This window comes from Emys orbicularis, chromosome 6 (assembly GCF_028017835.1).
Source record: "Emys orbicularis isolate rEmyOrb1 chromosome 6, rEmyOrb1.hap1, whole genome shotgun sequence".
NCBI lineage: Eukaryota > Metazoa > Chordata > Testudines > Emydidae > Emys > Emys orbicularis.
In genome coordinates, this window is record NC_088688.1 from 88,935,774 (window position 1) to 88,960,263 (window position 24,490).

Genomic DNA, 24,490 nt, shown 5'->3' on the forward strand with positions numbered 1-24,490 from the left:
AAGAAGACCCACTAAAAACTATGGCCATAAACTTCTAAGGATCTAACCTAAGCCTTTAAAAACCTAGAAAAATTGTTTTTCTATGTAAAATTGAGCTTTTCATTACGCTAATTTTTTTTCAATAAGTGTCTACTTCTGGTAGAAAACGTTGATATTTTTGTCAAAAACTGAATCTCCATGAGAGTTATAGTTTCATGCCCTTGTGTCCCCATGCTCCTCTATGGGCTGGACTCCCCTGCTGGACTTCATCTCCCCTGATACACCACAGACAGTCACTAGACATGTACTCTGACCAAGGATTGCCTTATCACCTTGCAGGAAGCAACATGGCAAGAAGAGAGGGAAGGAGAGGCGGCAGAATAATTCTTCCATGTAATTGGCTCTCACCTGCGTAACTGCAAGGAGGCTCTACATTGGGGCAGCTGAATCACTGAAAGATGATGATGGAAAAAAAGCTTAGAATGTAGAAGACACTACAACTCTCTAAAATGGTTTTTAAAGATGTATTTTACATGTTCATTTCATACATTTCATATTACTGCACTTCATAGCTGGAAAACAAACGTACAGGTTTGTGACTACTGTGCCTTCTCCAAATGTCCCTATGTTTAAACTGTCCATGAGAAATATTATTGCAATGAAATCATTATTCACTGTAAATGTGCACAGCACAAATAGGAGGGATATACTGTTAGTACAGTTAAGCAAGCATCCTAGACCATGTGAGGTCTTAGACAGGGTAACGTGACATGTGACTAGTGATAGTCCTACTAGACCAGCGGTGTCCCACATCTGGCCCTGGAGACAGTGTCCAACAATGGAAGCCAAGGGCAATTGTGTTATACATATTTAATTATGAAATGACAACATATTCCCTAATTGGTGTTTAAATCAGCCCATTCCTGTGTGGAGCAGGTAAGGGGCGCTGCCTCCCACGGTTGCCCCTGCAGCCTCTGGAACAGCTCCATGTGAGCTGGGAGTACTCTGAGCAGCTGTTTTCTCTTTCCTGTTGCAGCTGCTCAGCACCCTCCTGCTCCAGCAGGGAGGAGTGTAGCTCTGGTAGCTCTGTTGCTTACTTACCAACTGGGCTGTGGCAGCCCCAGTGAGAGCAAGGCAGGAGCTTGGCTGGTTCTGCTGAGTCTAGCAGAGTGCCTTGCAAAGGCTGGCTCCCCTCTGCTACACAGACATGCGGGGGGGAGGGAGAGGGGGGGAAGAGAAGCTGAGAACTATCAACTACTTACAGCTTCCTCGATATTCTGCCCCAGCACAGTTTAGTGCAGCCCAGGTCTTGCTCTAGCTGTTGCCAAACAGCTACAGTCCCTTAGGGACTATAAACAAGCTGGAGATAACTGAAGTACAGTTCACTCCAGCATAGCCATTTCCTACCCCCAATGTGCCCCATGAGAAGCTGTAAGGAGGGAGATATAGGAGCCAGTTATGTTAGCTCCATGTCACATGCGGACTTTCCCTGCTGGGGATTTCCTGGCGTATGGGACTTGTGGGTGGCACCTGCTCCTTTTGAGTTGCCCAAGTGGCACAAAAGGGAACAGAACAAGGCAGATAATCTGCCCCCAAGTACTGATTCTGGCCCCTTGGTCCTTTTGAAATCATGTTTGACCCTAAGGCTGAAAACCCCGGACACCCAAGTGCTGCACAGTGGGGAGGTGAGAACAATACTGCACAAGGGAATGACCCATTTCATAGCAGTTTGTATCTCACAGGAACATACCTAGACATAATACTGGAGGTTTTTAACAATAGGTTAGAGAAACACCTGTCAGGCATGGTCAAATTATTACTTAGTCCCACCTTGAGTGCAGGGGACTGGACTGGATTGAGGTCCCTTCCAGTCCCACACTTCTCTGATTCCATACAGTGCAGTGTGCAAGTGCAGGTATGTTTAGAAGAGAAACATTGGCTGGAACAGAAAGCATGTTCAACTGGAAAGAGAAAGGTTAATGCTTCACAAATGTGTATAAAGGCTTCAAGAAACAGAAGCTGGAAGGAATGGTCTGCACTGTACTCATATATGGTGAAAAGCTGAGCAATAATCATCAGTTCACCTGCAGTGTTTCTGAAATTCAGAAAAGAGACTTACATCTCCAGTGAGATATATGACAGGGAAATCTGTATCATACATGTGAGTGAGCTACAGAGTAGTTCAGGGCCAAAACAGGCTTAATACATGCATACCCAATCTCCATACATACTGGACTCGAGACCTTATTGTACAATATATTCCCTTTTTGCTTCTGTACTGGTTTCAGTGTTATGTTGATGCTGCTGTGCTAAAGTATCAAAACAGCAATCTATAAAGACACCAAAGTCTTAAAAAAAAAAAAAAAAAAAAAAAAGAGAGAGAGACTGAGAAAAATGTGTCTTTTCTCAATCTGCCCAAAGTGATGAAAGCTGCCAGAGGCATTTTGTCTTCTCTGTTCTCCTCCTTACCCATCTCTCCACACAGCTGACTGAGGGTACGTCTATACTTACCTCCGGGTTCGGCGGTAAGCAATCGATCTTCTGGGATCGATTTATCGCGTCTTGTCTAGACGCGATAAATCGATCCCGGAAGTGCTCGCCGTCGACACCGGTGCTCCTGCTCCGCGAGAGGAGTACGCGGAGTCGACGGGGGAGCCTGCCTGCCGCGTGTGGACCCGCGGTAAGTACCTTGTAGTTCGAACTAAGATACTTCGACTTCAGCTACGTTATTCATGTAGCTGAAGTTGCGTATCTTAGTTCGAACTGAGGGGTTAGTGTGGACCAGCCCTGAGGTGAGATTATTTAGACTCCTTGCCTCCCCCAAAATTAGCAATACAAAACCTGAAATGGATACACACATACACACTAAGGCCATGTCTACACTAGCACTTATGTCGGCAAAACTTTTGTCGCTCAGGGATGTGAAAAAAAACACATACCCCTGAGTGATACAAATTTTGCTCGCATAAGCGCTTGTGTATACAGTGCTGTGTCGGTGGGAGACGCTCTCCTGCCGAAACTGTACCGGCGCTCATTAAGCTGGTTTTATTATGTCAACGGGAGAGCTCTCTCCCATAAGCATAACGTGGCTATATGAGCACTCTTACAGCGGCACAGCACTGTATTAGTACAGCTGTGCCGCTGCAAACTTGTAAGTGTAGACATGGCTTTAGTTTATTAGCAGGAGAAATTAATATTTTTATATTCCTTTTGTTACCAGAGTGAGGTCACTTTTCTACCTACAGTACTAAGAAAGGTGCACTGGGTATTCCATTGACAATTTCTGCTAATAGTAGGATCCATGTGCCATGCCGGTTTTAAAGAATCATACCAGTTTAGCACACTGTTTGGTCTGATCATGGCTAATCTCCAGCACAAGAATTAATGTAACTGGAAATAATTACTTCTTAATAATGAAGAAGTTAGTGTACTTTACTGAGCTGTCTGCTGCTAGCCAGGAAATGACAATGTTCTACATACAAAAAAGATCCTTAATAAAAACTGTGACACTCACAGCTTTCATTTTACTTCTATGCCTTCAATTTTGAATGCTTACATTTCTAATACTCACATTTTGAAGTTTTGTTAATAAAAGTATTTGAGATCCTGTAACTATGTAGGTTTAACTATAACAGATTAATGTCCCAGCTAATCAAACTTAGACACAAACAGCTCAGCTAAAAGCTTGGACTGGAATCCTGCAATTCCATGTCCCAGTGTCTTTATAAAGAAACTCTGCTCTGCACTTACTGTAGTTTGAAACACGAAAGGTCCCTTCCTTAGGTATGTGACAGTGTGTTAACTAACATTCCCTTTAAAGGACTGTACGTGTCTCTGATCTGATGACTGGTAAAACTCTAATGGTAATGTTATCTTAGTTGTACTTCTTAAAGGTCTGTTAAGCCCTTGGTTTCACCTTGTATAATAAAACAGAGATTATGCTTCTTTTGTTGAGGTCATAATTTTGTTGCAAAGAGAGAAAAAACATGAAAGATCACTGGTGTGCAGTTAAGTAAAACTACCAAAAAACCCCAACCCCCTTGAATTTATGTAGTTTAAGGAGGAAAAACAAACAATCAAAACAACCCTAAATCCAAGGTCTAGTAGCTCACAATTCACTGGCATGAAATAGAAACACTAGAGCTCCCGCTTTGATCCTACCTCCCTAGTTATTCCTCTTCCCATTATAGAACTCCTGACATTTCATTGGCATTCATCTGTGATTAAAATATATCCTAATTCCTATAAATAGAAAAGTTTGTTTGAATACTAATTAAAAATAAGTCTGGCACTTGGAAACTCTGATAAACAAAAAATAAAAAGCTGAAATAAATAGCAACAGTTGAAATGTCACCTGGCAAAGTTCTTTAGAAAAAGGCTAGACTGCAGTTTGGAGTTTTTAAATTAATGTTTGGATTTATGCAGGGCTCTAAAACATACTACAATTTCTACCTAGCCGTTTTATTGTAACAAACATGAGCCAGATTTCACTCTTTCCTTCCATTTTAATTACTAACATAAAATTTCAATTATACATGATAAACCATGCACAGTGACCATCTGTGGTGTTCACAGTAGTTTTTAATTAAATAGGAGTCAAATATCTTAAGTTCAACAGTGCTCCTTCATTATACTGGTATGAATATATTCGCCTCAATAACTAACCATTTTTTGTTTATGAACATCTAACCAGCATCTACACAATGCATATTTCCTGGATTGGTTTCATTTCCTCCATCTTCTCCCAAATGTCCTTTCTCTGAACACTGTCTACTTGGGGTCCAGAGCCTGCAAACATTTACTACTGTGAATACTGCTTACTACCATGAGCAGTCCCATTGACTTAAATTCTCTCAGCCTGATAAGTCACTGGGATATTGTACAGTAGTAGTAAGTGTTATTAAGTTTTGGATCAAAAGGGAAGATATGGTATGGGAATTGTGCTTTAATGGCTGTGGTTCCCAGACAGAGTGTCTGGGCGAGGCACTGTGAACATCTTATTATGCAGAGCCAGTTGAAACTGGACACAGAATAAAGCACAGCTCTTGCAAAAACCTTAAGCACTAAGTGATCGCTGACCCCACAGTTAACACTATGCCCGGTAGTAAGTCTTTGCAGGATCAGGCCCCTAAGTTTGCAAGCCCTTGGAGCACATCTATATCATCATGTAAATAATAATTTCTCCCATGACTGTTAAACACATACTGCAATTAATGGATGCAGCTGTAAAGATCTAGTTGCTCCTTGGAACTCATATCCCATGAACACAGAAATAATTTTACTCTCTCATAAAAATACAATTTTATATTATATAAGTGAGGCCTGAGTGCTAGCTAAAGGCAAACAATGAGCTGATCAAGTGGAACAAGAAATTTAGACCAAATTCTGAGGTATGACACCTTATCAAAACCATACAAGTTCCATATATACAATATGTATATATGAAGTAAGCAGTTTTAACGTGTGTGCACGCATATCTCTTAAAGGCACATGTACTGTTCACATATACACACATAGTGGAGGCTATGCAAACTGGCTGTACCAATTATTTTAGATAGTCTAACTATAGTATGCAAACATATGAGCATATACACAGTATACGCTAATATCACACACATTCACTCAGGAAATACAGAGAAAGGCAGGCATACTGTACCTGTTGCTTCTTCGGTAGTACATATACACACAATTTTAGAATTCTCTAATGGAAAAAGGAGCTTGAATAGCCCTGGGTCCTAATGGAATGTCAATATTCCTAGTCAATAGCACAATGACTCTGTTTAATATTGCAGTGGGACTGTTAATGAATTACCTCTGCATCCTGCTCATCAAGGTGGTATGTTTTCTCTAAGCACTGCAGAGTTCTGAGACATAAAGTCTTCTCCTCCAACAGAGATTCCAGAAGTAAGACCAGCTGGTCTGGGAGAAGCTAAGAGTAAAATACATGTATCGTCAGAATAAAACTCTGCTTACTAAGCAATGAAACTGACATAGAGCAAAGACAACAAGGCTAGGATAACCTGTGTAATTCTACAAAAACAACAAGGAGTCCGGTGGCACCTTAAAGACTAACAGATTTATTTGGGCATAAGCTTTCATGGGTAGAAGTGGTCTTTTACCCACAAGAGCTTATGCCCAAATAAATCTGTTAGTCTTTAAGGTGCCACCGAACTCCTTGTTGTTTTTGTGGATACAGACTAACACGACTACCCCCTGATACTTGTGTAATTCTAGCATGTGTTTGAAATGTTGACCTAGTTGATGAAGAGCTAGTTGATTTCAGAAAAACCTCAGAGTTCATGTTGTCTGTATTTTGAAAGACTCTGTTCTGGGGCCTAGTTAAGACTCATTTTCCATGGCTTTTCATTTCTATATTTAGATCAGATCAAAATCATGTTTTCTTATTCAAACATTATCTTGGATTAATAGGCTCTGTTCTTTATGGAATACATATGCTAAGTAATTTCATTTTGTTGAGGCTTGGTGGGGGTAGAAACAAAAGGATAATTTATAGTGCATCACTTCAGGAGGCCACCAGACATATGAATGTTTAACTACATCAGGGGTCTATTGATTTATTATATAAACAATTTCACTGTATTCCTGCAGTGTACAAAGAAACGTGATATAAATAAGTGGCATGCAGCAAAATTAAGACTGTGACAGCACATTTCTAGTGCAAAGAGTCATAAGTTATCCATTCTCATACCAAAAAGAAGGGAAAGATATAATGTCTGTGCGCCTATTGTGTATATATATTTAGCAGTTGTTCCTGATTCCAAAACCTAACATTTTTTAGATGAACCACTGAAGAGAAAAAGCGCAAGATGCCTGATGTAGTGAGTGCTTAAGTGCTTCATTTAATAGGCTTATCGAATGAACAAATAAATAATTCACGGAAAGCACAAAGTAAGAATACACACTAGCTGCCAGGAAACACACTGGTAATTCAGGGTTTTGAAAGTCCTATCACAGGTTCCTTATTCACTCAAATGCTTCCCTCCACACACACACACACACTTTCTCCATTCTGGGACACCAAAAGGAAAACAAAACAAAACACATTATCAATTTACATTCTTGCATGCAAAATACAAACCCAGCATTACTCAGTTCTAACATTTTGCAGATTATTAAAGAACAAAATCATACTGCTTCCACCCTAATTCCACTTTTGTTCCAATTTGAGGTCACATTCTGGAGCCCTGTGAGGGTCTCCCTTTCCATCTAAGGCCTTCTCCTCCTGCTGCGCTGCCCACCACTCCACCCTGCCTTCTTGGTGCCAGCCAAAGGCAGACATAAAGAACATTACTTTCATCTTCTTCTTCTTCTCAGGAAAGACACTGCAGCCAAGGTTGATTGCTTGGACTACACAAACCCTTAGCTTACAATTAGCCTGAGATGAAAAAAGGTTCCCTCTCACTTTGCTTTGGACCCCCTGGAGGGATACAAGTATCAGAGAATTCCTAAATGTTTCTTTATTTTAATGACAGCCCCTTGCATGCCAAAAAGCAGCACTCTGGCAACAAGACCATGAAGCAATCGAGAATTTTCTGCTCAAAGACCATGAAGCAATCGAGAATTTTCTGCTCAAATCTTAACCTGTAAAGCTTTGGCAGATATCACCAGCTAAACAAGCAATGAGACATTATCTTCACTCTCCGACTGACATCGCTTGGCATTAGCACATAAATCAGATGCTAATAAGAAGGGACATAAATCACTAGCATTTTAACAATTTGTTTTCCTTACAATGCATTCTTTTATTATTAAAGCTGTATTCTTGGAGTTTGAAAAAAGCCACAACCTACTCACTTGTTCTAATTGGAACATTTTCAAAGTAACACTCAAACCTGCCAACTGCAAGGAAAACTGAAAAGTTAAAAATAGTAATAAATGAAAATAAATATGATTAATATTTCAATTTAAAGTCACCCACTAAAATGCCAACTCAAATGTTTATTGTTTAGTCCAAGAGCAGCTGCTTCAAGTGGCAGGGGGAGAGGGAGGCTAAGAGGGGGGACTACACGATAGACAGGAAAGACGTCTGGGAATTGGCTCTGCTTGGAAACTGAATTTATTTTCAAAAATAACAGGAGTACTTGTGGCACCTTAGAGACTAACAAATTTATTAGAGCATAAGCTTTCGTGGGCTACAACCCACTTCTTCGGATGTGGGTTGTAGCCCACGAAAGCTTATGCTCTAATAAATTTGTTAGTCTCTAAGGTGCCACAAGTACTCCTGTTATTTTTGCGGATACAGACTAACACGGCTGCTACTCTGAAACCTGAATTTATTTTGAATGCTAATAAAATCTGAAATGCTGCAGAACACCATGTGCTTATTTAGAAAGCTTTCTCTGCTAAACAGTAGGATAATACAGCCACCCTTAGTTTTTAGAAACTGCAGGTAGTTGTGGTTTGGTTTTATTTTTCAAGGTTCTTCACCATCTCTGTAATATGAATTCACACACAAAGTGCTCTTAATTTAAAATAACGTTGGGGAATCTGATTTAGGCCAACAGAAGCAATGAAATTCAGAGGTAAGGCAATAATCATGTCCTTAATTTACTTCACTGTGTCTAGTGCTGCGCTGCATTTTGAGAATTACAGTTTAAAATTTATATTACATTTGAGCACACAGAAAAAACAACTGAAACTTGTAACTTCTTCGTTTCCCAACGTTCTAAGTCCCTGGGATGGGACCCTGTATGCCAGGTTACAGCTCACAGCATAATTTAAGGGCACGTTATGAGCTACTGAACAGAGAGTTTGGCGCAGCAGGTAGAGGCATTAACGGAGGAAATGCTGACAGACCCAACTAAAGTGGCACTAAGTGGGCACAGCTATAACATTTTGTCCTTTCTTATTCATTTTAACTAAAATGCTGGGAGCACAAACCTATTCCCTCAGGTTTTTTCCCCCCTTAATAAAAGGACTCTCCCTAACATGACATGTAGCTTGCATCAAGATGAGGAAAGCTCCACAAAGCTTCATTGCAAAGACTATTACAAAAATCCCCATTTGTGTATAGATTCCTTGTTTTTCCCAGATGGAATGGTTTTGTAAAGCAATTATTTTCTCTCTTTTTTGTTTTAAAGACCTTTTTATAATTTAAGAAAACCTCAAACTTGGTAAATAAATATATAGATGTCTGATCAACTGCAAACATCCTATATCGTTTGTTACCTTGTCTCCCCCATCCCCAACCCTGACCCCGATGTTTCTCTCATCCACCTGTTGTGTCTTGTGTGGGACAGGGACTGTCATTTTCCATATGCTTGTACAGCACCTGGAACAATGGGACCCTGGCCTGGTTGGCTTCTTGGTGCTAACACAATATAAATGTTAAATAACAATAGTAACAAATTGCACTATAAGTACCAGAAAAGCATTTTAACTTCTGAGAAATCGAATTCTCTGATTGTATGTTGAGTACATAATGTTTAGTAGAAATATACGATATAGCAACAACAAAGTATGGGAAGGCAAATTTTACAGTGCCACTGTCTATTTCTACCTGGAAAAAATAAAAACAGTTTTTTGCATTAAAAAGCAAAAATTCTCTGACAAATAAGGGAATATATAAAAAGCAACAGAGGGTCCTGTGACACCTGTAAGACTAACAGAAGTATTGGGAGCATAAGCTTTCGTGGGTAAGAACCTCACTTCTTCAGATGCAAGAAGTGAGGTTCTTACCCATGAAAGCTTATGCTCCCAATACTTCTGTTAGTCTTAAAGGTGCCACAGGACCCTCTGTTGCTTTTTACAGATTCAGACTAACACGGCTACCCCTCTGATACTTGACATCATGAAGGGAATATATGTCACACAAAAATGATGTGACTGTTAAAGGAGAAATCTTACGCCAGAAAATGTGGTCAGAATTAAAACACTATTTACAACATGCCTCTAATGCTACCAGTTGGTGTAGTGATAGTATGGCGATGACAGATACAATGTCATGTACATATATTTTAAAGCAGATAGTTCTAGTCCCAACCCCCTGCCCCCAAACCCCTTAGAAATCAAGTTACTTTCCCAGGGCTTTTTGTACTTCACTGTACAAATACTACAAAAAGGGAATGAATTAATATGTTGTGATCAAGCACACTGGAGCTTTTTTGTAATGTTCCACACAATTAAACAATATCCCAGCTAGAAGGTCATTTTCCCAATACTGTGAATCTTATTTTGCTGGTCTTGCTTTTGAAGTTGCTGTCTGTACTACCTCTACCAAGATACTGAATACTTTTTCTTTTCTTTTCTTTTCAGATAGAGTGTATTAGACATTGCTTCTTGTTCATGGACTGGTACAGTGGCTTTTAAGTTTGTACAATTAGACCTTTAACTTTGAAACACAATTTTGAAAAGATGTGGCACACCAAAACTGATTTTGTATTTGAAAGAGACCAAAGAGGGAAAAAAGGGACAATATTCGTCCAGAAAACAACAACTGTAGGTTGTCACTGAAGTAGCTTACAAATGCACTCCTGCTCTAAATACTGAGATTCAATGTTTACTAAACATCTGGGGATAAGGGAAAACAGCTATCTTTTATTTTATCCACAGCAAACTATAATTCAGTAATGCTCCAAATAGGATATGGTGCTACAAGTAAATCTCACAACTTTTAACAGTTTTTAGAAAGTTTCCACAAAGCATCTTGGAATAAAATATGAATTTTCTGAACATCACCCATAGCCTGTAAAAACGACAATGAATCTTGCCTCTTCAAAGCTCTCTCAATGTAGCTATAAGGTCATCGGCCCCACATCCCAGAAGACCACCCACACTAAAAAGACTATTTGTCAATTCCCCCGTTAGAATAATGCAATAAATGCCAGATTCACCATTTATACTAGAAAAATGTCATTGAAACATTTGACTACTGACCTTTCACAGCCATGAAATGTGACACAGATATATGCATTTGAACATCCACAGCACCACTGCTTGCGCTGCACCCCTAAGCCAGGATACAAATCACTAAAGTAGTACAGCTGGTATGCTGAATATCCCGTTTGCTTCAGCCTACACTTGAATGAAGTCATTGAAAGCCTCCTTGGAGGGGAAATGCGCCTCGGACTAATGCAGCAACCGATTGACAGTGGCGTGATTTCTATTATTACTCCATTATCACACTGGGATCTGAGCCTAAATGAGCATACTTCCTCCCTGATGCCATTTCCTTTTATCCTGGCTGTAGTCTAAAAGCGGATCAATGGAAGTAATACATATGATGTCACTTCAATTTACAGCTACTGCCTCCCTCTCTCTCATACACAGATAGATCAATTCTTCCCAAAAATGGTTAAGAAATGCATGGGGAGACACTTCTCCAAGAAAAGAGTCCTCTGCTATATTTGTCTATGTTACTACAGCAAGGAACTGTTTATACTGAGTGAAAACAAGGGGGAAAGGAAAAAAGTCACTACTGTACACTGGAGAATGCTGGCTGAAATTCAACACAAACATGGCCAAAACAGAATTAAAGCTATTTGACCTTTGAAAATTATATGGAGAAGGTTTTTCGTTTCAGAAACGCAATAGAATCCAGCAGCATTTCCTTGGTTAAACGCAGTCCCAGAAAACCTTAAAAAAAATTTTTTTTATTTTTTTTTTTAGATTTCCCAAAGTCAAACAGAATTCCTCCCCATCCTTTGCATAAGAAAAAAACCAATCCACAGCTTTGTTAGTGAATGGAGTTTCCTCATTAAACGCAGATAAGAAAGCACTGCTACTGGTCCAACAGAAAAGATTTATAGGGCCTCTCTCAGCCTCTACTCTGAACCAGCCAACCAAACCAAAAAAAAAAAAAAAGCAAGACTCTTGAGTAGTAAACTCTCCGTATGGACAATTTGCCTTCAGGGTTGTTTTCTGCTGGCTGCAATTAAACAAAAACTTTCTTAAAACAAATCTCTCCCTCCTCACAATGTCCAGAAGAAATAAGACTGAGAATTCAAGATACTACTACTTATTTAACAAACCTGTTTAGACAGACCTGGTCACGGTTTACCTTAAACAATATTCTTACATGCTGTCTGTGCAGTCACTTCTTTTAAATGAATCCAGGCCATTTTCCTTCATGGACAAAAATATGCTCAATATCAAATAGCATGCAAATTCAATAAAAACCTCCACACACACAAACAGCTGTTAAACAATATGTTGTGGTACAACGTAACTTAAGAAATTCTAATTCTGAGAGAGCTAGTCTGCAGTTGGATTAATGCACAGAAACATATATGAAATCTACAACTGACCAAAAAAATACTTTGAACGGAATCACAAAATAAAAGAAAACGCCTATTTCAGAGACTAACAAAACTGAAGAAGCACAGAGTTTAGGTCACTGTTTATAAAATGCCTGCTGTAGAAAAATCAGTTTGGTTTATAATTCAGAACATCTTAAAATAAAACTGGACAATCCTTCCCACCTCTAAAAAGTAATTTCAATACTCTATATTGTTAATGTTTTAACTACCATTAAGAAATATGATAAATGTTTGTCTCTATAGAACAGGCTCATCTATCTGTAAACTAGCTCTGACAGAATATGTCCCCCCCATCGTGGGTGGCTTTCTCAAGCAATCCTCAGAGTATCCTGACCTTTGTTTATCAAACAGCTTTTTTGTGTTCCCCCAATTTTTTTAAAATGGGGAATTACTGAAAATTTTGTTGTTGTTCCCCTAAAATATTAATATCCAAAGATTACTGTCAAACTCCTTGAAGAAAATAATGAAATATACACCATCAAAAGTCAATATATGATGCATTTAGAAATATCAATTTTGTTACAACTAAAAGATCTTCTATCACTAGCTACAGGTAAATATGACAAATTTGGCATTGAGGTAATTTATTTGACTAAGAATACATTTGCATGAGTTTTCCAATTACTTTCAGATCTGTAACATCAAGTTTTCATTTTTTTGAAGGAGACAGTCTTACATAATTTATTGTTCTAAATGTATTATCTGCCAAAACAATTCAATAGGATTTATTCTGTCTCCTTTATCCATACGAACATATTTGCTGGGTGAAGGGCTTGCAACCAGAGAATAGTACAAAATTATGTATGCAACACAAACATAATTATCTTGATCTCAAAGACTTTCAATGTTCCCTTTCAAATGAAGAGGATAAAGTATGCTGGATGTTAACCATAGTGCAACTGTCAATATACAAGCAACCAAAAACCTTACATACAGTTGCATTTTATGGTGGCCACTGGTGTGCCTGGAAAGGTTTTTTCAATTACAATTTTCTCTCAAGTGTGCAACACCATTAGCAATGTAACCCTAGAAACCATATTAAAGGAAATTATTTGACATTTTAAAAAGAGCAACCTGTAAGGGCCAGATTTTCAAAAGAGATCAGCACTCACCGCTCCCACTAAGTCAATGGGGAGCTGCTGGGTGCTGAGCCCTTTTCAAATTGCGCCCATTTCACAGAGGATCCTAAATGGGAACTGTGCTCTTTTGAAAATCTGGCCCTAAATTCTTATATTGATTAACCAGTTTGCACTTCCATAACCAATGCTGTACATCTTTTAAATGTCTTAGGCCCCAGTCCAACAAAGCTACTGGGACTACTCATATGCTTAAAGGTAAGCACATGCAGATGTGTGCTACAGAATCAGGGTCTTAACATTTTTTTTTTAATAGAATTTACATTAATTCATTGTAAAGATCCATTCCCCTCCTCCCCCCCAAAATCAACCGATATTCACATCTGAAAAGTTAAAGTTATTTTTCTTAAACATTGCAAAAAAGTATTTTTAAGAGTAGCATTAAAGCAACAGGGGGGGAAAAGGAGAATGTAGTGGGATGTTGTAGTCTCCAGAAAGATGAGAACACAAGGATTTCATCTTACCAGTACTTTGAACTGGTTAGAATTAGCAATGTAAATACATTTCTACAGTCCCTAGTTTGGTACACCTTGTTGATATCGTCACTAGGCATGACCCATAATGTTTTTTAAAAGGCCAGCAGTTGCTACCAGCTTGCAAGCTGAAATATCTTCTTCTTAAGCCATGGCACAAAATATTTGTCAATAATTTACTTAATGGAGGGAAGATCCATTTAAGAAGAAATTCAACATCTGCAATCTAATCTAAGTGCACTGAAATGTCATAAATGATTAAACCTATATGATCTAACAAAGTGCTGAGCCAGCAAAATGGAAACCAGGTGGCTTCTAATGCAGGTTCAGTCAGGTTATATGGCGTTTTTTCCCCAGCCCTGCTTTTCACAAAGAAACGTTTCATCATAACTTTACCCTTGAGCATAGTAATTCCATTTCAAAGACAATAGGCTAAACTTTTAATGTCTATTCTATACATATAAATTTCACACTGATTATTCTGTATATCACATACTGTATGTGTAGGCATATCCATTACTTTTTATTCATGATTAAAAACATATGGGAAATGGAAGAGATTTGATTTAAACCCATTATGGGAGATAAACATATTTGGTACTTACTCATTGTGGTGGATCAGAGGACATTTAGGCAAGTGTTGTGTAATATTCTTATCAGGCCCAGTGCTATTAAATACAGTGGGAGTGGCTAAAGTTAACATTGTTACTGCAAGGGCATATCTGCCAGAATCTCTGCTACACACCCCTATTTTTAAGGTTTAATAATTCAGCCATAAACATTTAATTCAGGCTGAAATTTGCTAGACCAAATTGTGATTTGACCTGGCTATTTTTAAATTACCGTAGTGCAAAGAGAAGTTTAACAGTTTGAGTTGGGTTTTGTACATTGTTAGTCTATGGGAAGGGCTAGAATTTTTTTTATTTTTTAAGTACTAAAGGTAAGACATTTGGAACACTGAGGTTTTAAAAATAGCCGTTACTGGCTATCAAGTAACAGAATATAAATGGTACACTGGGCCCAGTTCTGTTCACCTGACTCAGATGAAAATTTTTCCAATATTAAAGATAGGCAGGAGTTGGCCTTTTATGGGTTAGACTATGGGTTTCCATAGCAGTTTCTCCACAGAGATATGCCTTTAACAATTACTTTTAGCTCCTGATAATGGACATGATCCTTTGCCCACTAATGCAGTTTTACACTGGTGCTACTCCATTAACATCAATGGAATTACACTAGAGAATCAGCTTCTGAATTGTTTTTAGTGAAAAATAGTTAAAAATCAATCATTTTTTGTGACTCTGGAAACATATCACTAAAACTACCTGTCAAGTGTAATAGCAATGAAAGTGAGGAAACACACAAAAGGACTTGGAGCAAGGGGAAGAGAAGGGATAGCAGCAGGAAATGCACTTTAAAGTGTGTTATATTACATTAAAAACTGATGAATTTGATCACGAAGATTCCACAGAACATATGCCGTTTGAGATGTCAAAATCTACTCTATTTTCACTCTCAGGGTTGGGATATCAACAGAGTTCTGTAGTCTATTAAAGTACTTACAAAACAGAGGTCATTATTTATTCCCCATATTTAGTATATAGGCATATGAACATACAAAGACACGAGTTTAATTTTTCATATTTCAAAAATATATCCAATAAATTCCTGCAAGTCTCTCTCTCACATATGCGCACACAAATACTTATGACAAAAGTCTATACACTTTCATTTTAAAGCACTACTTGATTTATCTATCAGGTGAATCTTTTTCCAGAATTGTTTTTCTTTCCCTTTATTTAGAAATATAACCTTACATTCATTTACATCTCTGTCACTTATCCTCGAGCATATTTACATCAAGTACAAACCCTTGCAATTGCATTTCCAGATCTAGGCAAACAACATTTTCCAGCTGAAATGGACTAAGGTTCTAGTTCATTCTGTTTCAAGTACACCCTCTCAATAGTTTTCTCACCAAGCCTTCTAAGTCAAACGCCAGAACATCTGTTATGTCCTTCCTTTGTTAGAGAGTTTTTAGTATGGGATTACTCAGGATGATTGCCCAAAATATCATAAATGACCACAAACTGAACACAGAAGTGCAGGATGGGACTCTGGCTGAGAGCAACAACATACAAACCCCCACCTTAATATTAAAGTTATTTATTCTGCAAAATGCATACGAAAATAATTAAATTCACTGCCTGCCCTTCACTCCCTCATACTATTTTCCATTCAGTAGAATGATGTAATATGTGTAAAGTTTACAGTGTCCTGTATTCCATTCCTACTCTGTGTACCTTTGGATCCCATTCCAGACATTTTATACCCTGGCTTAACTCAGAAAAGTTTTATGTGGAACAGGATGAGGCATTAAATTACTATGGGCCACCCTCTAAACTCATGGTAAGTAAGCAAGTTCTAGCAAATCATATCCAAAAAATACAGGAGAGTCTATCAACCTGAATGAAGATTATATTTATTTTTAAGATCACTTGCTATGACCGAAACTTCTCCAAATAATGTTTTTTCCTGACCGTAATGAAAGAATATGCGGGGGGGGGGGGGAGAAATTGCTGATTTATAGCCCAAATCCATGCGCCTTATGCAAAAAAACCCTCCCATTAACTTCAAAGGGAAACTTACTTGTATAAGGAGTAATATAATCAGGCCCTTAAGTGCTCAACTTACACACAAATGTAAAAACAAAACATTCAAAGATGAGCAGACAATTCAGAGAACAGCAGGCTGATTGCACAGTAGTTGAGCATTATTTGTGTACTATTGGCTGACTAGCCCCTGAATTAAGTACTGTATTTCATTGGTAATTCAGAAGCTCAACTACTAATGGAAAAAGTTGATTGAACAGTAGGTTTTAGAAGGAATTAAAAACATTGTGCACATTGACAAAGCATGGAATTCAGTCACACAAAGGTTTAAACAATATAATCCAAGCAATCACTTATTAACGCGTTCATCTTAAACTCGTCCTAGCGTTGATAATGCCTGAAGCCAAACATCTGAAATTAAGCCTTATTTTCTGTACAAGCACGTTCTCTATTTCCAAAGTCCGAGTGCTCAAAATCATTCAAGAGATTTATGTCTCAAATAAGAGAGCGCTCCTCTAAACTGGCTCCGGCCCGAGTGGGAATGTCTACACTGCTATTTTTAGCAGCGTAGCGTGAGCCTGAGTCTGTAGACCGTGGCTCTGAGACTCGCTGTTGCAGGGTTGTTTTTTATTTATTTGCTTGTTTGTTTTCGTGGTGTTGACATATCTTTAGTGACTAGTGATAGTAGTGAAGGAAGGCCTCATAAGTTCCTTTTCAGATGCGTTTGTGCAGCTCTGGTTAAAACAGAGTTGAAGTTTCCATTACAAACCTCAATTCTCAGGTGTTAATAACTCAACTATAAAAGTTCCATCCAGGAAGAAACTGGACACAAAAGTTCTCAGCCTCAGAGTGATTATTTTTTAAAACATTATTGAAAAGAAAACATCCATGAAAGCTTACTGGTTTAAGATGGATTTTCTGAGCATGTATAACCAAAAATCTAATTTACAAAGAATCAAATTTAGAAAATTATTACTGTGTGATTTGTCTAATTATTTTTAGTATATTGAAAAATAAAGACTGTTAAGGCACTAAACTTTGAAAATGGCCCTGGTAAGATACATGCACTGTATTTACTTCACAAAGCAATGTTTCCGAGTGCATTTTTAATATGCATAGTGATATTGTAAATACATTTAAACAAACATTTTAAAAAATCATAAATATATGTACTTAGCACATACATATTTATGTGTTTCTTTAAAAACTGGGAAATACATGGTAAGTTAGGAAGCTGAAATGGATACATTTTCCTGGTAACATTCAATTAATTAGCAGCTTTTACTTTTTGTTTGTGTAATAAAACCAAACAAAGAAACAAAAATAATAAAAAGAACCAAACCAAAGACACTGCAAAATATGGGCACAATCCTGCAAATGCTTACACATGGTTAACTTTATGTGCATGAGTAGTTCAATGAAGGCAATGGAACTATACACGAGTATAAAAGTTTGCAGGATTGGCCACTCCAGTGCCCATTTTGGAAAGGAATTCCAGGATTTAATAAAAAATTATTAATTCCTACTATAGAATGTTACAGTATGGATATAATTCTCTCTACAAACTGGCTTAAAATGTTATAGAAAGGCTATTGTTTTCTATTCAATTACATTTTTAGAATAATTTCTATAGAGCTGTGCTTAATTTCTGTAGAACCTTACTGGATTTATCAACTTCTATACAAGTTAATAATAGTGTCTCTTCTGTACATTGATACAAAATATTATAAATGCCAGCAACTACAAAGTCTATTATAACTCCCTATTCCTAACTTCCACTTCTATACATATAACAGTATATTAGAGCTTGAAGCCATTTTGTGCACTGCTCTCATCGACTTCAATATCAAACCCCTGTGAAGCACTGTATTATACAAACAGGGTCCGGTTGTCAAATGTGCTGAGCTCTTACAAATCTTGCAGAAGTAAATGGGTACTGCAGATTCTCCGTACCTCTGAAAGATAGGTCCACAATAATCACAAATATCTATATCATAATGGTATGGGGAAAGCAGTGTTCTCTGAGTTCTCTAACTTTTCCTCAGTTCACTTGGCAATCTCATTCTTTGACCATAGATTTTTATGCTTTATACATTTTCAAAACATCTTTGAACACTTCTGGGTTGGTATCAGACCAATTTTCTGCCTTTGGCAGGCATATTAATAGGAAATTAGCTTCTCTTTCAGATCAGCTATCTAAATCAATTGTCAAATGCTATTTCCGGTTTTGGTCATTGTCTGAGAATATTTGTTACAGATTGGGATAGCGGTCAAATACACCTCTACATAAGACAAGATATTCACTGTAATGAAGAACAAAATGTAAACAATGTCTTAGATTATGCCAAGAAGACCTAACCAGCCCTTGAAAGAGATCCGTTTAGAAAAGTAGGGATATTTACATATGTATTTAGGTATCTTATCCATTAAAAAGTTAACCAGAGATGAATTTCTGCAAAGTCTTAAGAAAGTTGCATATAAATGTATCCCCAAAGTAATTTGCAAAATGAATCTTAACTGTGATATGGATACCCAAGATGGTACCAGAAACTTCAATGCTCACTTAATTTTGAAGCTGTTTATAAATATATTTCAAAGGCTTTACAACAAAACTGCTCATATTAAAAATTATTGGGAATGGGGGAAAAGGGTGAGGGGGAAGAGCTTATATCCAAGTTTAAATCTTATTACTTTAATATTACTCTTAGACTCCACAAAATTGATGGTGTTTTCTTTCATAAACAAAGAAAATGCCATTGAAACAAACAACTGATAGTCAAACTAATTTTTTCTTCTAATAATTGCTTTGGGGAAGTGGGAGAGAAGAAAGAGAAATTTACTGATATTCAAAACAGGGTCTGTAATAAGGAACAGCAGGTATCGGTAAGGTATGTGATACAGTAGACATGCGGGTTTAAAAAACACCACCACCAAAAGCTTGTGGGGGAAAAAAGTTTTACTTACTAATGCTCAGCATTGCAGTCAGCTGGCTGGCTTAGAATCCTTTCACCTGACAACACCTTGTGTGCCTGATAATATTCTACTCACACTAAATGTATGAGCTCTTCTTCTCAATCCAAAACCAATTCCAAAACAGTCCTGTAGTTGCTCCACCCTTGAAATTACAGATTGCTGCTGGTGATCAAATTCCACCTCTCCCTTTCCCTTTCCCTCCTGCCCCTCCACACCCTCCATATTCAGTTCTCTCTTAGGACAGTCATCTCTCACCCAGTAATTACGTTAATTAGAAGGTTTAATTTCAGCGTTTAAACAGTGTACAAACTAGTTTCAACACATTCTTCAATTCTAATGGCAGTAACAACAAAAGGTAAAGACTTTGTCCACTGCTCAACACACTAAAGGAGGCACAAACACATATAAATCTTTAATTAAAACATTACGATTCACAGGGGAAATAATACCACCATGCCCACTGTGACAAAAAGATATTGTTCATTCATGGAGATTATGAGCTAAATTCATCCCAGGTGCAATTCTATTGCCTTCAAGGAAACACACACAGGATAAATTTAACCCTTCACTTTAAAATTTGATATGTTTTGTAAAGACTCTGAAGTTTACCAGTGGTGGGCTGGTAGTTGTAGCACATATTCTTTATAATTTTGAATTGTTGTGCCAAGAATTTATGTACAATTTCAATTTGAATAAAAACAAAAACATGGCATGCCAGTGAAATGTATTTTGTAATTTAGTGCTGACAGAGTACCAGCAGCGTACCAACTCCCATGTGTTTACACTAAAACGAGAAGGATTGGTCTGCATGATTTCTCAACAGACTGATGCACAGTATCAATCTCTGCTCAGAGGGAGTCAGCATGGAAGAGTGAATAAAACAACAGGCTTTAACCAAATCAAGACTGCATCATTAACATAGCACATGTGAATAACCAGCCCTTCCTTTTCCAGTGTCACAGTTCTAAATAAATCTTCATGGAGAAAAATAATTGGCCCAAATAAAATAAAAACAAAAATAATTAGAGTGACTGCTTTGCTCGCTGCCCTGGAATTTTCCTATATGAACTAAAATAACAGAGATCCAGAGCTCCTAGATACCTGTCTCTAGAAAAAGAACTGGGGTGGAGTGGGGGAGGGGGATGTGCAGTGTTACAGAATCATGCATTTTGCGTTTCATAAAGCTCCTTGAGTTCAATGTAGTGGCAGAGATTGGTTCTTTCTGGAAAGATTTATTTTCACTTTTATCCATTCCACACTATACCCCTTTCAGTCAAGCCCTCGCTATTTTCTTAATTCTCCATGAGTGGAGGGGTTGGGAGAGTACAGAAGCTAATGCAGATGTGTATTTAAAAAAAAAAAAAGGCAAGAGTGACCTTTACTGCATTTAAATGGCTTACTTTATATACCAAGGCTACCATAGTCTATAGTTCTGGATCCCTACAATAATCTGTACGTGCTTAAAAAACAATCCAGTAACTACCATTTTCTACTGTATGCACTAGATAGAATGGAGAATTCAGATTGAGTGTGTTTTAAAACTTACATTTCCCCCCCTTCTTTTACAAGTCCTAATGTCCAAACCCACCAGCATCTGCTCTGCATGACACTCAGTATGTATCATGATAGTATTGTCATACAGATCACAGAAGCATATGAGAATGAACATGGAGCAGGTCTGTAGGGGACATGCAGTAAGAAGAATTAGCTTTAGCTACATTACACAGATTTGAAAAACTTTTTTCATGTTCACATAGACCAGGAGCTGGTGAGTCTCGATGATGGGTACTGAAAGCCATGGGGAAATGTACTGTTGGCTTTTAGCAAATTATTTCCTGAATGCCCCAGCTCCTCTTTCGTCATACTTGCTACTGTTAAGGGCAATCAAAAGTTGATTTTATGAGATTATCTTATGTTTTGAAGTTGACTAGATTTCACATTGACCTTTTTAAAAAAAAAAAGAGTAAAGAAAAAAGCATGAAACATTTATTTTGAAATAAAATTTTCTTGAAAAAGTGGACTTTGACAAGGGTTTGAGTGGAACAAAAGTTTTCTTGCGCTGTATGAAATTCAACAAAAGGCAAAAAAAAAAAATGCTGCAGGGGGGAAGAAAACCCATTGATAAAATGACATTTTCTGCCCACAAAGTCTTTTACACATTCTACCCTTTTACCAGATTTCAAAGCCATAGTATTTTTTCCCCAACATTTCAGTGTAGCTAAAGCTGAAACTCGCTTCTGTTTTTTTCCTTTTCCTTGCATTTTCTGAATTTGCTATTTTATTAATAAGAATTTAACTGAATACTTCCCTAAGAAAGTTACATTTGGAAGTTAGTTTAAGAGATGGAGAGCTGAACTGAATACTGGCAACTAAATTACAGTCACAAAGTGGATATTTGAGAATGTACATAACTATATATGCAAATTACAGATTCACGCACCCATTATATGAGACACTCTGTCACTTAGCACTTAGATATCAACAAATTAAATTTCTATTTCAATTCTGGAGTCAAATTCTCTGTGCCACTCGCACTGGAATCCATTATATGCTTTGTGAAGTGCATGGGTACAGGATAAACTGACATAAATGGAAACAGGAGAAAGAAAATCCCCAAAATTGATTTGTGCTATTTGCAGTTGAAACAAACAAGTTTAGTAACTAAGAATTCAAATTACAATCACCATGCATTCTATAAAGTTTTTTAATAGCTATATTGAGATTTTGATGCACAAACGAGGCTTTGCTGTTGTTCAGATAATTTTAACACAAGAAGAAATACATTTTAAACAGAGCTATCCTGCAGTATTCAAAACCAAGAAAAGACCTTGCTGTCCATTCTGAGTCACTGTCTTAATCACGAGTCAGAGCATCGCATTTTAGAATCTAAAGAAATTAATAAGCTTTCTCAAGTTTCAAATTCACAGCAGATATTGAAGTCATTAAATAGCAATAGATACAAATAAAAACGGTAGTACTTCACCCCATCACTATGAAAAATCCATTTACTCCTACTTCCCATATGAAACAATATATCAAATATTTTACAATGAGGAACTATTTCACAAAGGTACTCAGATATTACTGGGACAAGTGGCATATAAGTACCTAGATACTGTAGAGAGATAAAATTAGACTAGATAGACAGATGTAGAATTACCTTACCACGGATCAAGAAAAAACATTAGCAGGAAGGTCAAGCATAAAAAAACATATCCAAATCAATGACAGAATACTATTACTCATGGTAACATGGTTTAAATTTACAACTATATTAATGCATCATGTGTGTTTTTCACAATTCAATTCTTTATATAGCATAACATAATAATAATATTAGACAAACTAATGGACAACTTTATTTTAGCATACGAAAGGCTGGCTACATTTATGTTCTATTGTTTGCACGTTCCATAGGTGCTGCTACTGAGGAACAAGGCAACATTCCTATTGCTAAAGAGAATGAGATTGTACAGCTCTGCAAATCTAGGGGTAAATTAACTGGCAGTCCATTTTTACAGTTATATATTTGAATTATCATCATCTAAATAGTGCAACAAAAGAAATGACTGTTTAGGTCAATCTACTGTGTACAATTTCTGCTTAGTACTTGGCATTTCCCCTTCACAAGTCTCAGAAAGAAATATTTTGTAAGGAGGAAAATAGTGAAGACCAATGTAAAAAACAGACATAGATTTGCCTTACTTATGTAACTGGTGTAAACACGATACGCCATTATTGAGAAAAAGAAAACCATTACATTTAAACCCTAAAAGAACAAGGAAGACAACTTTTTTAAAGTAATCCCTTAAATAGATTATTTTGAGACTCTACAAACACTGTAATCTCCTGAATAGAACTGATTTAAGGTTAAAATCTTTAAGAGAAAACTTCAGAGAATCCACCTTCTGACAACAATATATAATAGAAACCAATGATACAAAAAAGGAGGACACACCCAAGTTCTTTGTTACTAAAAGATTTGGAGTAAGTAAGCTGATTAGTAGACATGCTGTTATAATTTTTCATTACATTAAATAGAATATCTAGTAATTTAGTTACTGGTTGGAAAAAACAAAGTCTAAATAATACATACCACTATTTTTAACTAGATTGTAACTACTTTACATCAGATTTATACATTAAATATATAAGATATAATAAGCCTGATTCTGCAGTCTGCACTCAGGCAAAATTCCTTAAATGATATTGTTGTATGCATAAGGACTACAGGGTTGGGCGCACAGTACCTGATAATGAATAAATATTTTAACATATACACTTTATGATCATTTCAATTTGTTTTGACATTTTATATTCTTCCTTTGGTTTTAAAGTTTCAGAGCAAAGCACAAGCATGTAAACATTACAGAGCATAAACATAAAACAAAGTGCCATGAACAACTGTGTCTTGTTCAAATCTATTCAAGTTAACATGGAATATACCCAAACCATCTTTTTCATGACTTTTATTATTGCGGACAGCTGAAACCATTTGGTCCATTCCTGCTTAGGGATATTGTATTTACCTACAAGGGCTACAAGTCTTTATTAAATATAGAAAATGATCTTCAATGCACAACATATGTGCAGATCAGTACAAAATGATGCCGAATCACATTTACAAATACATGCATAAAAAAGACATTTTGTACCGCATACACAGGTTTATTTTCTAAGCCTAAATAGAACTGCCAAGATTTTTTGGAAGTAGCAAGAGGTAACTATATAGTCAACATGAAGAACCAATGTTCTATGGGAATTTATTTTAAAAACATTTTTGATGTAAAATTTGACATGGAAAGAGCTATATTATAAGAATGTTTCTAGTAACTTGAAACCAGGCAATCAGCTCTAGCTATTTTGTAAAAAAAAAAATTGTAGCAGGATTGGTAAATATGTGCTCTATGTTTCAGCTTTTGTGATTTAAAACAGCCAGATGTGAATGGGTGAGCCTTGAAAACAGAGCTTTAGAGCAGGAATGCTGACAGGCCTTTGATTAACAGTGCAGAACACTTGCAAGTTAAATTTTTTCAAAA

At 37.0% G+C, this 24,490-nt stretch overlaps 1 protein-coding gene across 1 annotated transcript in view; it reads right to left on the reverse strand.

The window, feature by feature from the left end:
• AOPEP (aminopeptidase O (putative)) overlaps nt 1-24,490 on the reverse strand; it is a 268,577-nt gene that overhangs the window by 18,827 nt on the left and 225,260 nt on the right. Inside the window, exon 11 of the mRNA XM_065406348.1 lies at nt 5,792-5,908. Within this exon, the coding sequence (XP_065262420.1) occupies nt 5,792-5,908 (117 nt within the window). The remainder of the gene's footprint in view (nt 1-5,791; nt 5,909-24,490) is intronic.